Source organism: Ailuropoda melanoleuca, chromosome 14 (genome assembly GCF_002007445.2).
Source record: "Ailuropoda melanoleuca isolate Jingjing chromosome 14, ASM200744v2, whole genome shotgun sequence".
In the NCBI taxonomy this organism is placed as follows: domain Eukaryota; kingdom Metazoa; phylum Chordata; class Mammalia; order Carnivora; family Ursidae; genus Ailuropoda; species Ailuropoda melanoleuca.
The window spans coordinates 40,612,717-40,626,745 of record NC_048231.1 but is presented as its reverse complement, the minus strand read 5'-3'; the positions used below and the strand labels follow the sequence as shown (position 1 = coordinate 40,626,745).

The 14,029-nt window shown below is 48.6% G+C and overlaps 1 protein-coding gene across 1 annotated transcript in view; it reads right to left on the bottom strand.

Annotated features, from left to right (window-relative positions):
* Nucleotides 1-13,262: 13,262 nt before the first annotated feature.
* TDRD9 (tudor domain containing 9) overlaps nucleotides 13,263-14,029 on the bottom strand; it is a 114,757-nt gene continuing 113,990 nt past the window's right edge. Inside the window, exon 36 of the mRNA XM_034642919.1 lies at nucleotides 13,263-14,001. Within this exon, the coding sequence (XP_034498810.1) occupies nucleotides 13,900-14,001 (102 nt within the window). The 3' untranslated portion in view covers nucleotides 13,263-13,899. The remainder of the gene's footprint in view (nucleotides 14,002-14,029) is intronic.

The following is a 14,029-nucleotide window of genomic DNA, read 5'->3' as shown; positions in this document are numbered from 1 at the left end:
ACATCGTATCAGCAAAAACAGCTTTACCTCTTGTCTCATGTTATACCACTTATTTTATCGTTCTAGAGTCTTGCTGTATTTGCTAGAACTTTCAAGTCATTTTAAGCAGTTGTGATAGTGGACATTCCTAATTCTAACTGACATGGTTTCAATGTAAGAGAACCTTTGCTATTGATTTTGGTGTTTTTTTTTTTTAAGATTTTATTTATTTGACAGAGATAGAGACAGCCAGCAAGAGAGGGAACACGAGCAGGGGGAGTGGGAGAGGAAGAAGCAGGCTCATAGCAGAGGAGCCCGATGTGGGGCTCGATCCCATAACGCCGGGGTCATGCCCTGAGCCAAAGGCAGACGCTCAACCGCTGTGCCACCCAGGCACCCCTTGATTTTGGTTTTCATCGCTTTTTTTTTCTACAGAGTGCATGCATGCTTGTGCACAAGGAGCAGAGGGGCAGAGGGAGAGAAAGAGAATCTCAAGCAGGCTCCACACCCAGCGCGGAGCAGACACGGGGCTCGATGTCACCACCCTGAGATCATGACCTGAACTGAAATCCAGAGTCAGATGCTTAACTGAGCCACCCAGGAGCCCCCAGGTTTTCATTAAAGTAAAACTGGTCCCTCAACAGCACATGTCAAGTATCAGTCGCCCGTGTGTTAGCTGAGTACCTACACTGCGTACAGACTGCGGTGAGCTCTCCAGCCCACAGATCACTACCGAGATCACAGCCATGCATCATTATCGGTGACCATCTGGTGCTTCTTTCAAAGGCCATGGGTCACGGTCACAGCGCATGTTACTCAGTTCCCGCACGGCCGGCAAAGTCGGTAGCTGCGCCGTCTTCCGTGATGAACACACTTGGCTGTTTTACCAAAGTGCATCCGCGAAGCCAGGACTTGGCCAGCAAAGGCAAGAGCTGCGAGGACCGGGATGTGTTAACCCTGGAGGTCACACTCAGATGCCACAGCAGTGGGGTCCCAGAGGAGAGCACTGCAGAGAAGAGGGGCATGGACACGAGCAGCCAGAGGAGCCTGGCCAGGCTGAGTCTAGAAGGACGACATCCCGAGGCAGGGATGCCACGAAGACCTCACGCTGAAGGAGCCCTCGGAGACACTTGCCATCACTCCAAGTACAGAGACCACGCTGGAAGCTGATCTCAACCCTGGAGGGACAGTGACAAGTGACAGAGGCCTGGAAAGATGCTCGCCGCACATCCTAGGTTGCACCATGGGACAGGGAAGTGCAGCTACTGGCAAGTTTTTCACGAAGAGATGAAACAATTATCAGTATTTCTACTCTTTCAAATTAGTGTACTGAGTAGTTTTACTATTCTTTTCTCATTCTCTATATTTATAACTGGCAGTGAGGGTCTTCATTATTTTGACAAGACCTGTCAAGGTTCTGGAACAATCTGTCCTTGCTCTGCAGCTCCAGCTCGCGCCACCCGTGGTCCCGCCCGCCACGGAAGCAGGAGTTGCCTGGAGCTTCCCCTTCTGTTCTACTGCACTGTCTTCCCTCAGAGGGGAACGGACGCTCAAGCTCCTAACGGCTTCTTCAGACCCCGACTTTCCCATCGTGTTGTGTTGCATTGGGGGACTGTTCCTGGTATGAAGCTGTGCTTACATTCCTGGACTAGGCCTTGCTTTGTCAGCTACTTTTTTGAACATCACTGGATTCTGTTTGCTAAGAACTTAGTTTTTTCCATCTTTATTTTATAAATGGGCATCGTGTGGGTTTTCTACTGCTGTTCTGTTGAAGATCTTGAATCTAGCACTAGCTTCTTAAAATGAGTGGAAGGTACTTTCTCCTGTGGTTTGGGATAGGCTACCCAGTGTCTGGTCTGTTCTCTAGAGGCTGTGAACCCAGCTGCAGCCAGGCCCCTTTTTAGAGGTGGAATTTTAATGCATGTAGCCTGTTCTGTTCCATTTCTTATTTTCTCTTAGACTTGCGAAAGGCTGATCTAGTTGTACGGAACCAGCTTTTGGATCTATTTATCCTGATTAATTTCTATTTTCTGATTTTTTAATCCTCAATGTTTCTCTTCCCCGTGACTGTTTTTCTCTAATTGCTTAAGAATACGCAGTTCCTTTTACTTTAAGTCTGAGCAACACGCAGGTTTTAGTACTCTTTCATTGCCTTCTTGATAGTCTGTAACTGTTCTTCTAATTTCCTCTTTGACCTAAGAGTTATCTAAGGGCATTTTCTTTTTTAAATTTCTAAGCAGTTAAAATTGGGAAAGGAGGGACCTGCTTTTTATTATTTATGTCCAATTTTAATGGACTATGACCAAGAAATTTGACCTTTAAAATCCCCTCACTTACAAAATGTGTTTCTTTGTGGTCAAGCACACAATCTATTCTTGTGAACATTTCACAAACAGAAGGAAAAGGATTCTTTTAATTTGAGGGTTGCTGGATTCTACAGACCTTTACTGACTATATTATTTAATTCCCATCTCCTAGTTGGCCAGTTGGAACTCTCAGAAGTGACCAGAGTTGTACCAGGGTCACCCATTATCACTGTATTTTTACGTAATTCTCCCTGCATTTCTAAAAGTTTCTTTTTAAGTAGGCTCCATGCCCAGCATGGAGCCCAACGTGGGGCTTGCACTCATGACCCTGAGACCAAGACCTGAGCTGAGACCAAGACCTGAGCTGCAATCAAGAGTTGGGACACCTAACTGAGCCACCCGAGGCACCCCTAAAGGAATTTTGCTTACGTCATTCCATCACTACGCTGGTCGGTGCACACATATCATAAAGGTACCATAATTGTGCCTTTGACGTCACATGCCATTATCTGGCTCTCCTGACCTTCCGGTCACCTCACCAGACATTAACAGTGCAGCTTCTGCTTTCTTTTTGTTCGCATGTCTCTGGTGTCTTTGCCTGCCTTTACTTTCTACTTCATGGCTTCGGTGTTTCTGGTAGACAGCACGGAGCTGGGCTTATTTTTCAGCCCTATGTGACAGTCTGTCTTTTGGTGGGAAAATTTGCTCTCTGTAATAACTAACATATTTGCCTCTGTTCCCCTTACACCTTTATGTTTATTACTTTATGTTCATCATGCACAATTTTTTTTAAAGATTTTATTTATTTATTTGACAGAGATAGAGACAGCCAGCGAGAGAGGGAACACAAGCAGGGGGAGTGGGAGAGGAAGAAGCAGGCTCATAGCGGAGGAGCCTGATGTGGGGCTCGATCCCGTAACGCCGGGATCACGCCCTGAGCCGAAGGCAGACGCTTAACCGCTGTGCCACCCAGGCGCCCCCATTATGCACAATTGTTCCTCTTTCCTTCTCCTTATCTCCATAAGTGCAACTAACTTGCTGTATCTCTCCCATTTGTTGGAAATTCTGATTCAGAGCTCTGTCCCTTCACCATACCCGTGATCATGGCTGCCACGTGAAGACCAGTTTTCAAGTTATTTCCCACACCGTGTTTTCTTCTCTCTATACCCTTAATGAATCTCCACTCCACCCCATGCCCCACGAGACCTACGGAACATTCACCTAAATGATGTGATCCTTATTTTGCAAAGAAATATAAGGAATGGACAGGAGGGGAGAACAGAAACCACTGAGAAGCCAGTTAAGAAGTTATCGGTCGGTGGCCAAGACGGTGGCCATGGAGACGGTGATGCGTGACAGATTTTCAGATGTGTTTTGGAAACTTAAATCTGCAAGGCTTCTATGTGGAATAAGTGAAAACATAAAACAGCTCAGCCCACATGTGTGACCTGCTGCATCACAGACCTGTCCCGCCCCCTAGACCCCTCCTCTGACCACGGGCACCTCCTGGCTTCTCACAGGTTACTCAAAGAGTGCTTCCCCTGCTCCAATTCTGTTCTTTCTTCTCCTGCCAGATACCACTGACCCAGTTACTTAACAAGCCCTGAAGGCCACCCCAGAAGACTGTTCACCACTCACTGCTAGCCAGTAACCTGTCTAAAAATTTAAAAATTTTTTTTTCACAATTTTATTTATTTATTTGAGAGAGAGCACGAGCTGAGGGAGGCACACAGGGAGAAGCAGGTCCCCCGCTGAGCAGGGAGCCAGATGTGGGACTCAATTCCAGGAGCCTGAGATCATGACCTGAGCCGAAGGCAGCCTTTTATCCAACTGAGCCACCCGGGTGCCCCTCAGAAACCTATTCTATCAAGTCTGCCTCCCCCAGGGTTTTGAAAATGCACTCTTCTCTCCCCCAGCTCCACAGGCTGAATTCAGGCCAGGTCGCTGCTTGCCTCTCTCCCAGAAGGCACGCCCTCCTCCTGCCCTGCTGCTTGTTCTGCCCATCTGGCCTGTGGAATGGAACACAGGAACGTCGGTTAGCATGGAGTCAGAATGGCATCAGGAGGCCGGCAAGGTGCAGCGCTCCCGCCACGCACTGACCACTGCAGACCTAACCGGAAGACACACCCCTTACTCATGGATACTGTGTCACCATCCCAGCAAGAGGAATTAAGGTTTCCTCCTCCCCTGGCAACAGCCCAGCCAATGAGACAGTCAGGCCTCAGCCAATGGGAGAGAGTCCCAGCTCAGCCAATGAGAGACTGTCATGGCCCAGCCAAAGGGAGAGAGTCCCAGGTCAGCCAATGAGAGACTGCCACAGTCCAGCCAATGAGAAGCCTCTATACTTTGAGCTCCCAGTTTGCTCCAATAGACTTTCCGTTTACATCAGCCCCCCTCCCCTCCCCCCATAAAAGCGCCTCCTGGGCTTGGTTCTCAGGACGTGCCTGTGTGTGGTTTTCAGTAGCTCGCTTATCCTGGGTTGAAATTCTCGGTCTTTCCCACATAACTCCATCCTCTGCTGGTGAAATAATGGGCAGTTTTGTTTTCAAGGTCAACAGGTCTCATCACCTTCTGATCCTTCTGGTTCTGAGCTCTTCCTCACCCCTGAAGCCAGAACGGCCTACAGCTCAGATGTGATATCATTGCCCTACCGGGATCTGCCCCCGCAATAAAATCCCACGCTTCTAACCTGGCCAACATCTACTGACATTACTTCACACAGAAACCCAACCTGATCCAGCTTATGAAAGCAGACTCTATTATGAGGCTCCTGGACCGCAGGATGGAACCCACCCAGGGGCAGGGCTGCTGCTAGAACCAACGACTCAAACGTCCATCAAGCACCCCCCCCCCCCCCCCCCCCCCCCCGCTCCTCCTGCCCCTGCTTCTGTGGACACGGCGGCTTCAGCCATCATTCTGGCCTTCTCAGCACAGCTCCACACGTACCGGTTTCAGCCAAAGAGGGAAGAAGGGAGAGAGAAGGGAGTAGGGCCTGACACTCTAATGTCCAATTTAAAAACCGGAAGGGTGCACTGTTCCTGTGGCAGCAGGTGCCATATTCTGGATCAATACGGGCTCCACCGTATAGGTGACGTAAGAGGAGAAGCAATCCTCAGAATGGGGGGTTCAGTATCCAGAATTCTCAGAATGGAGGGCGTGGTGGTAAGGAGCAGACAAAACACTAAATGCTCCCTGCTTCTTCAGTCTCCTCTCTGGCCAATTTTCCTCCATTTGATTCTAGGCCCCAGCCTAGGCCATTTTTCCTCTAACCAGCAGGTTCTCAGCAGGGCTCCAAAGCTCTGTGCGTGCCCCAACCTCCTTTGCCACCTGACACTCCACCCCCTCCCCCAGCTCAGCTGAAAGGCCATACCTCTGGAAACTTCGAAGCAAACCTCCCCACACACCCCACCTCCTCCAGGTCAAGGCCGGGCCCTCCATAAGACTTCCCGCCACACCATCTACCTCCAGGACAGCACAGATCACATCCCTTCTCAATGGTCTGTTCGTCTGCCTCCCCCCAATATCGTGGGTTCTTCTGGTCAGAAAGCTGCTTATTTCTGTTCTAGCTCTAGCACTCCATACAAGTCCAGTAGGTACTCAACTGTTTAGAAAGTTGTTCTTTCCTAACGTTATTTACGTTGATAATGATTTACTTCTGCACGTCACTGTGAAGTGGTAATTCTAACAATATTTCAAACTTTGATTATTATTGTATTTGTCATTGTGATCTACGATCAGTGCTCACGACCAGCTAAAAGCTCGTGATGGTGAGCATTTTTAGCAATGAAGTATTTTTTTTTTTTTTAAAGATTTTATTTATTTATTCGACAGAGATAGAGACAGCCAGCGAGAGAGGGAACACAAGCAGGGGGAGTGGGAGAGGAAGAGGCAGGCTCATAGCAGAGGAGCCTGACGTGGGGCGATCCCATAACGCCGGGATCACGCCCTGAGCCGAAGGCAGACGCTTAACCGCTGTGCCACCCAGGCGCCCCAGCAATGAAGTATTTTTAAAGTGAGGTGTGACATCATTTTCTTAAGCACAATGCTGCTGTACCATGGACTGCATAAACGAGAAACGACTAAGTGAAATACTAAAATGAAAACCTTTACTGTTCAAAATACACCACTAGAAAATGTAAAGGCAAGCCAGACTGGGAGAAAATACTTGCACTACACATCACTGACAAAGAATCTGTACCCAGAGCATCTGACAAACTCGCCCAACTTTCATCCCTATGCCGCGGCAGCAATATGACCACGCCTGGGAGACCAAACAAGGTACTCAGAACCATGGCTCCCGGGTGAGCCAGGGAACAGCTCCTTCCAGCAGACCCCAGAGTCAGGGTGACTGTCAACTTGAAGTTGCCGCAACAGGTTAACGTTTCCTGACGCAGCAGGAAGGAACACCAACAGTGCAAGGCTAGAGGCAATAAGACAAATTAGGGGCGCCTGGGTGGCAGAGCGGTTAAGTGTCTGCCTTCGGCTCAGGGCGTGATCCCGGTGTTCTGGGATCGAGCCCCACGTCAGGCTCCTCCGCTATGAGTCTGCTTCTTCCTCTCCCACTCCCCCTGCTTGTGTTCCCTCTCTCGCTGGCTGTCTCTATCTCTGTCGAATAAATAAAAAAAAAAAAGAAAAAAAAAGACAAATTAAAAATGGGGAAAATATCTGGAACAGATACTTCACAAGAAATGCACGTAACAGTCACACAAAAAGATGCTCAACACGGGGGCGCCTGGGGGGCTCAGTCGGTTAAGCGTCTGACTCTTGGTTTCGGCTCAGGTCATGATCTCAGGGTCGTGGGACTGAGCCCCACACTGGGCTCATGCACTCTCAGAGCCTGCTTAAGATTCTCTCCCTCTGCCCCACCCCCTGCTCGTGCTTGCTCTCTCTCAAATAAGTAAGTCTTTAAAAAACAGATGCCAAACACCAGTATTCATCAGAGAAACACAATTAAAATCATGATGGGATACTACTACCCACCCACTCAAAGACTACAACTCAGAGGCTGCAGGTCCGAGAGCTGGGGAGCGTGGGGCAACGCAAACCCCCACACACTGCCGGCAGACATGCAGAATGGTTCAGCCACCCCAGAGAACTCTTGAGAAACTTCTTTTTAAAAATGCTTATTTACCACGCGACCCAATAATTCCATTCCTAAGTATTTACCCTAGTCCTCACAGAGATTATATACACAAACATTCATCACCACTTTATTCATAACTAACCCAAGACCTGAAAACAACTCAAACCACCATCAAGAGAGAAATGGACCAATACAATATACAAGGACTGAACTACTAAACACAGTAATACGGATGAATCTGGAAAACATGCTGAGTGAAGACATCCAGGCACATGGAAGAAAGCCTGTACGAGTCCGTCACGTGAAATTCTAGAAAGGGGAAATGTGTTCCATAGCTGTGGTTCTCAACCAGTGCGGCGATGTCTGGGGACATGTCTGCTGTCACAGCTGGAGGGGTTATTACTTACATCTGGTAGGCAGAGGCCAGAAGTGTTACTGAACGCCCTACAAAAGCACACGATGGCCTCCTGTGTGATCACGACGAAGAGGCACCTGGCCCAAAAGGGCAACAGTGAGAAACCCAGTTCTCTAGAGACAGAAGGCAGTTCAGTGGTGGCCGTGGGCTGCAGAGGGAGTGGGGAACGATCTACAAAGGAGTAAGTACAAAGGAACTTCTGGGCGTGATGGAAATGCTCATTACCTGAATTGTGGTGGTGGTCTCATGAATGTGGACAGCTGTCAAACGTCAACGTGCACACTTAAAATGGGGGTTATTTTATTGTATGTAAATTCTACCTCAATAAAGTTAATTTACAAAATGAAACCATCAGAGTTCTAGAAGCAAGCATGGGGGATACTTCTAATAGACTCAAACCAGGGGGGTCTTTTTAGAAGACAGAGAAGATTCATACATTTGACTACAGATTTCACAGGGTAAAAGGAAAACATGATAAAGTCAAGTGACAAGTGGGAAAATACTAGTAACTCTCATCACCAAGAGCTGATTCCTCACTATGAGAACGGTTCTTGAAAACATGACATCTAAGCTTAGCAAAGGATACAAACAGTCCCCATGACAGGAAAAACCAACAGCTCCTGGTGTATAAAGACGCTCGGCCTCACTCGAAGCCAAGTTCAAAGTAAAATGACTAACCTGACAGAAATGGTATCTCCTGCTATCACAAGCCACCCGAACACTGCCACGGGGCAAGTATGGGGGACAGGAGCACCCCCGTGTTGCTAGTAGGAGTGCATGTGCACTGGGACCAACTGGACAGAAGGCAGCGTGGCAACATCGACTAACTGAATTATTTACTAAATGCTCTTTAACCCAGCAATTCTTACTTCGGGAATTTATTATACGTTATGTAAATGCACAAGGATATTCACTGCAACGCTGTACAAAATGGCAAGAGTAGAAACTATCCAAATGTCCACTGTGAGGTTACAAAGTTAACTATGAGACAGCAGTAAAACTACACATACCACAAAGCACTGAAAAAGCACATGTAGAGATCTGGAAATACGATCCACAACAAATATTTAAAGTGGAAACAACTGAGGTACAGATCAGCGTCCGCGCTGTGCGAACACCTGGGAAAACAGACTGAGCCTGCGTCCGTATGACGAAGAGACAATCTCTGGAAAGCTGGATTAGCTCCCAGGGCCGCCGTAACAAAAGCCCCAAACACCAGGGCTTACAATAACAGAAATGTATTCTCTCTGGGTTCTACAAGCCAGGAGTCTGAAACCAAGGTGTTGGCAGGAACATGCTCCCTCCAGAAGCTCTGCAGTGGGTCTCCTTCCTGCCTCTTTCCAGCTCCTGTGGCTGCCGGCGCTCCTGGGCTTGTGGCCATGTCCCTCCAGTCTCTGCGTCTGTCCCCACACAGCTTCTACCCACTGTCTCCTCCGTGTGTCTCTTATAAGGACACGTGCCACTGGCTTTGGGGCCCACCCTAAATCCAGGATGATGATCCCATCTCAAGATCCTTAATCTAACCACACCTTCAAAGTGGTTTCCAAAAACCACCACCCCTTAATCCCCAAACAAGCTCACATTCACAGGGGATTCGGGGGTTAGGACACGGACACAGCCTCTGAGAGGCCGCCGTTTGGCCCACAACGCTGGCGGCCCTGAGAACGGTCTTCTCTGGGATTTCTCGAATCTGACCCCAGTGGTGTCTGTTCTCCTGTTGGCACACATCCCAGCGTTGGTGCCAGTGTCCCCCTGGGCCTCAGCTGCAGAGGGCTCACCCTGAGCCCCACACAGTAGCCAGGACACTCTCTCAGTCAGTCGAGGCATGGTACCGTCTTGCTCAAAACCCTTGGAGAGCCCACACTCTCACTCAGAGTACATGGCAAAACCCCATGGCCCCAGACCAGACTTCTCTCTAGTGTCCCCTCCTATCGGTTCCTGCTCCAGCTACAGAGACAGGCCTCCGGCTGGCTCCCCAAGGACACCAAGTGTGCTCCCTCCTCAAGGCCCCCTTCCTCCAGCTATCAGCGTGTCTCACATCAGGCCTCTGCTTGCTGTGCCCCCATCAGAAAGGCTTTCCCTTCAGAAGGCAGCGCCACTCTCCCGCACCTGCCCTTACGGTGGGGTCGGCAAACTACCAGCCACAGGCGGACACTGTTTCCGCAGAGCACGACTGGCTGGAACACAGCCTCCCGTCTTCAGGTGCTCACTGCCTGTGGTGACTTTTGCAGAGCAGAACGGAGGCAACCGCTGCCATGCGGCCCACAAAGCCTAAGCCACTCACTCCCCAGACCTTGATGCTAAGAGCTGCACACTCCTGCTCGATCCCTCACACACATTACCGACCACAGCATGGCTCTGAACATTGCCTGACACAGCCATCTGTTGCCAGTCTCTACCCGCTGCAATGCCCGCTCCGTGAGCTCAGGGTGACCTGTACACTCCACTCACAGCCGATCGCCAGTGTCCACGGCAGCGCAGAAAGAATGCACAGGCAAGGCTTCGTGGCGGGGTGGGGACAGGACGGCCTTTTACTCCCGACCTTCGAAAACTTCTCATTTCATATCCTGTACGTGTTTACTTAAGAACATAAATAACTCCTTAAATACATGGGAATAGATGGTCAAGTAATCGTGGACAAAGCAGGAAAGAATAATCAATGGGAAAAGGGATAGTTTCTTCAACAAGTGTTGGGAAAACTGGACAGCAACATGCAGAAGAATGAAACTGGACCACTTTCTTACACCACACACAAAAATAAACTCAAAATGGGTGGAAGACCTAAATGTGTCACAGAAGACCATCAAAACCGTAGACGAGAACACAGGCAGCAATCTCTTCCACCTCGGCTGCAGCAGCTTCTTGCGAGACACATTCCCTGAGACGAGGGAAACAAAAGCAAAAATGAACAAAAGCTTCTGCACAGCAAAGGAAACAGTCAACAAAACTAAAAGGCAACCTATGGAATGGGAGAAGATATTTGTAAAATGTCTTATCAGATAAAGGGCTAGTATCCAAAATCTATAAAGAACTTATCAAACTCTAACCCAAAAAAATAACCTAGTTAAGAAATGGGCAGAAGACACGAACAGACACTTTTCCAAAGAAGATATACAGACAGCCAACAGACACATGAGAAGATCCCCAACATCACTCATCACCAGGGAAATGCCAATCCAAACCCCAATGAGACACCTGTCACACCTGTCACAATGGTTAAAATCAACAACACAAGAAATGTGTGCTGGCAAGGATGTGGACAAAGGGGAACCCTCTTACACTGCTGGCGGGAATGTGAGCTGGTACATTCATTCTGGAAAAGTTTGGAGGTTCCTCAAGAAGTTAAAACAGACCTGTATAAAAAGAACAAATAGAACTACCCTATGATCCAGTAATCACACCACTGGGCATCCCCCCAAAGAATACAAAACAGTAATTCAAAGGGATACAAGCACCCCTACGTTTATAGCAGCATTACCTACAACAGCCAAGATACAGAAGCAGCCCAGGTATCCATCGTCTGAATAAGTAAAGATGATGTGGTCTATATACATAATAGAATATTAGTCATAAAAAAGAATGAAGTCTTGCCATTTGCAACAACATGGATGGATCGAGAGAGCATTATGCTAAGTGAAGTCAGAGAAAGACAAACACAGTATGATCTCACTCATATGTGGAATTTAAGAAACATGAGCAAAGGGGAAAAAAAAGAGAGAGAGAGAGAGAGAAACCAGGGAACAGACTCAACTACAGAGAGCAAACTGATGGTATCGGAGGCGAGGGGGGTGGAGGGGGGTGAAGGATGGGGGAACAGGTGATGGGGAGGAAGGGGCGCACGTGCTGGGATGAGCACCGGGTCACGTCGGGAGGTGCTGAATCAGCACACTGTACACCTGAATCTGGTAGAACCCTGAATGCCAACTAACTGGAACTTAAACAAAACCTCTAACACCACCACGGGACCAGAGGAGCATGCACATGAACAGCAAGGCAATTACCCGTTCAACTTTAAGCCATGTGGGGAGAAGGCGATCAAGCGTGCTACCTGGTTTTGCAGGAAGTGGTATTGACCAAGTAGCTGTTGTAACGAACGAGGACACCACAACGTGAATGTGGCCGCGTGGGTGACGGGGATGGGCAAACAGGTACAGGATGATATAAAGAGCCCAGTCTTTACCTGTTCCAGCAGGAAGTAAATAATGACATGGTGGAAGTCAAGAAGCAGGATTTACTTAAATACAATACTTAGCAAGACGGAGACAATTCCACACCAAAAAAAAAAAGAAGAGTCAGAATGGTTTTCTTTAAGATTTAGAACCAGAGAAACAAAGGAGCTGGATTTTTTTTTTTTTAAAGCATGCCTTTCAGGGGCGCCTGGGTGGCTCAGTTGTTAAGCATCTGCCTTTGGCTCAGGGGGCGATCCCAGGGTCCTGGGATCGAGTCCCACATGAGGCTTCTCCACTGGGAGCCTGCTTCTTCCTCTCCCACTCCCCCTGCTTGTGTTCCCTCTCTCGTGGCTGTCTCTCTCTGTCAAATAAATAAAATCTTTAAAATAAATAAATAAAAATAAAACAAGCCTTTCAATACTCCTTAATTTTTTCACCACTCATATCACTTTGGAACACAAACAAGCAGGAAACACAGGGACCCCACCTGGACCACCACGGCGCCTGCCTCAGACCCTGGCACAGTGAAGAACAAGCAGCCAGGGGAATATCCTGTGTCTTTTCCCACGAGGTCTTGCTGAAAAGACAGGTGGAACGCTGACCTTCAAGCTGGACAAACTGCTGGCTGCTCTCAAGCATCGCGAAGGGTTGTGCTGCCCCCGTGGTGCCCACCTCCTGCCTACAGCTGGGGAGCGCATTCCCAGAATGTCCCAGCTGGACCCGCTCAGAGCTCAGCAAGAATGGAGGTGCAGGTGAGACACAGGCAACGATGTTCAAAAGGTCATGAAAGCGACACAGGGACACACACACAACACTGGCTGCCCAGCGGGCTTGCTGACCGCCAGCCCCGTGGACCCACCAGGCCCAACAGAGCACTGGCTGGGCCCCCAGTTTACAGGAGCTCCCCAGACTGGCGGTTTCCCAGTCCCTCTACGCGAGCTCCTGGTCACCACCCTGTAGCCCCCAAATACACATGTTTCTCGGGTTTTCCCATGAGCTTCGAACTGCCCAGCTGGAACCCACCGGCTGAGGCGGACCGCTTTGCTCATGCTTCCACTCGCCCCTTGCAGACCCTCACGCCAGCGCCCCTGACACCCGCGCCCCCGACACCCACGTGAGCCGGCAGGGATCCCTTTCTGCGGGCTTCATGGTGACTGCTGTTTTCATGCAACCCTGGCCCACAGGAGCTCGTGCTCACAAAAAGGCCTACATTCCCCTTTATCAGTTTTCTCAATTCTGAGGTTTTAGAATGAAATACATTTTAATCTCTTCTGACTAAAAACTGTCAGAAACAGAAACTTAGTCTAACACTTTTATTGCTTTAACATAAATATACTAGTTGCAAGGTAATCTGATTTCCAAAATTTAGACTTAGAATTATAACGTAGGTAAAAATCTGGAATATACAAAACTGAAGCTAGTTTTAACAAAAATCTTCCCTTACAGAAAAAAAAATTAGAAAATGCCACATGGTTTTGAGAAACACACAGCTCTCCTTTGTGATAAACTGAGGTTTGGGGATCGTGGTTCCCCCTAAATCCCAGGTTTAAATCACTGTAATAAAATAGAACATACTAGCACATACTGGAACCTTACATGTTCAGCTATTCATATTTACCTTTAACAGATTTAAAGCAAAACACAGCTATTTTTCCAAACAAAGTCTTTCAACGGTTCTTCCCAAAATCTTCAACACAGTGATTTTCTGTTTCTAGAAAAGACTAGACTTTCCAATCCTTCCCACCTGAGCAGAAACACCACTCTCCAGCCACCACCCACACAGGAAGAGGAATAGGGATGGGGAAGACCTTTCGAATGCAGTGGGCAAAGACTGTAACATTCAGATACAGAGAAAAGTCAGTCTGCAGATGCAGCCTTTAATCCACCTGTCTGTGAGGCAGGTCTCGGTTCCTGCGGGAGGAACCGGGTTACAACCTGCCGGCACACCTAGGTGCTGAGAACAATCAGTTTGTGGAGCTGGTAGAGAAAGGTGTTCTTCCCTCGGCCACTCTCCCGGTCAGCCTGCTCCATGACCAGCTTTGGATCCACCTGAGGGGGCAGACAAAAGGACCAGTCA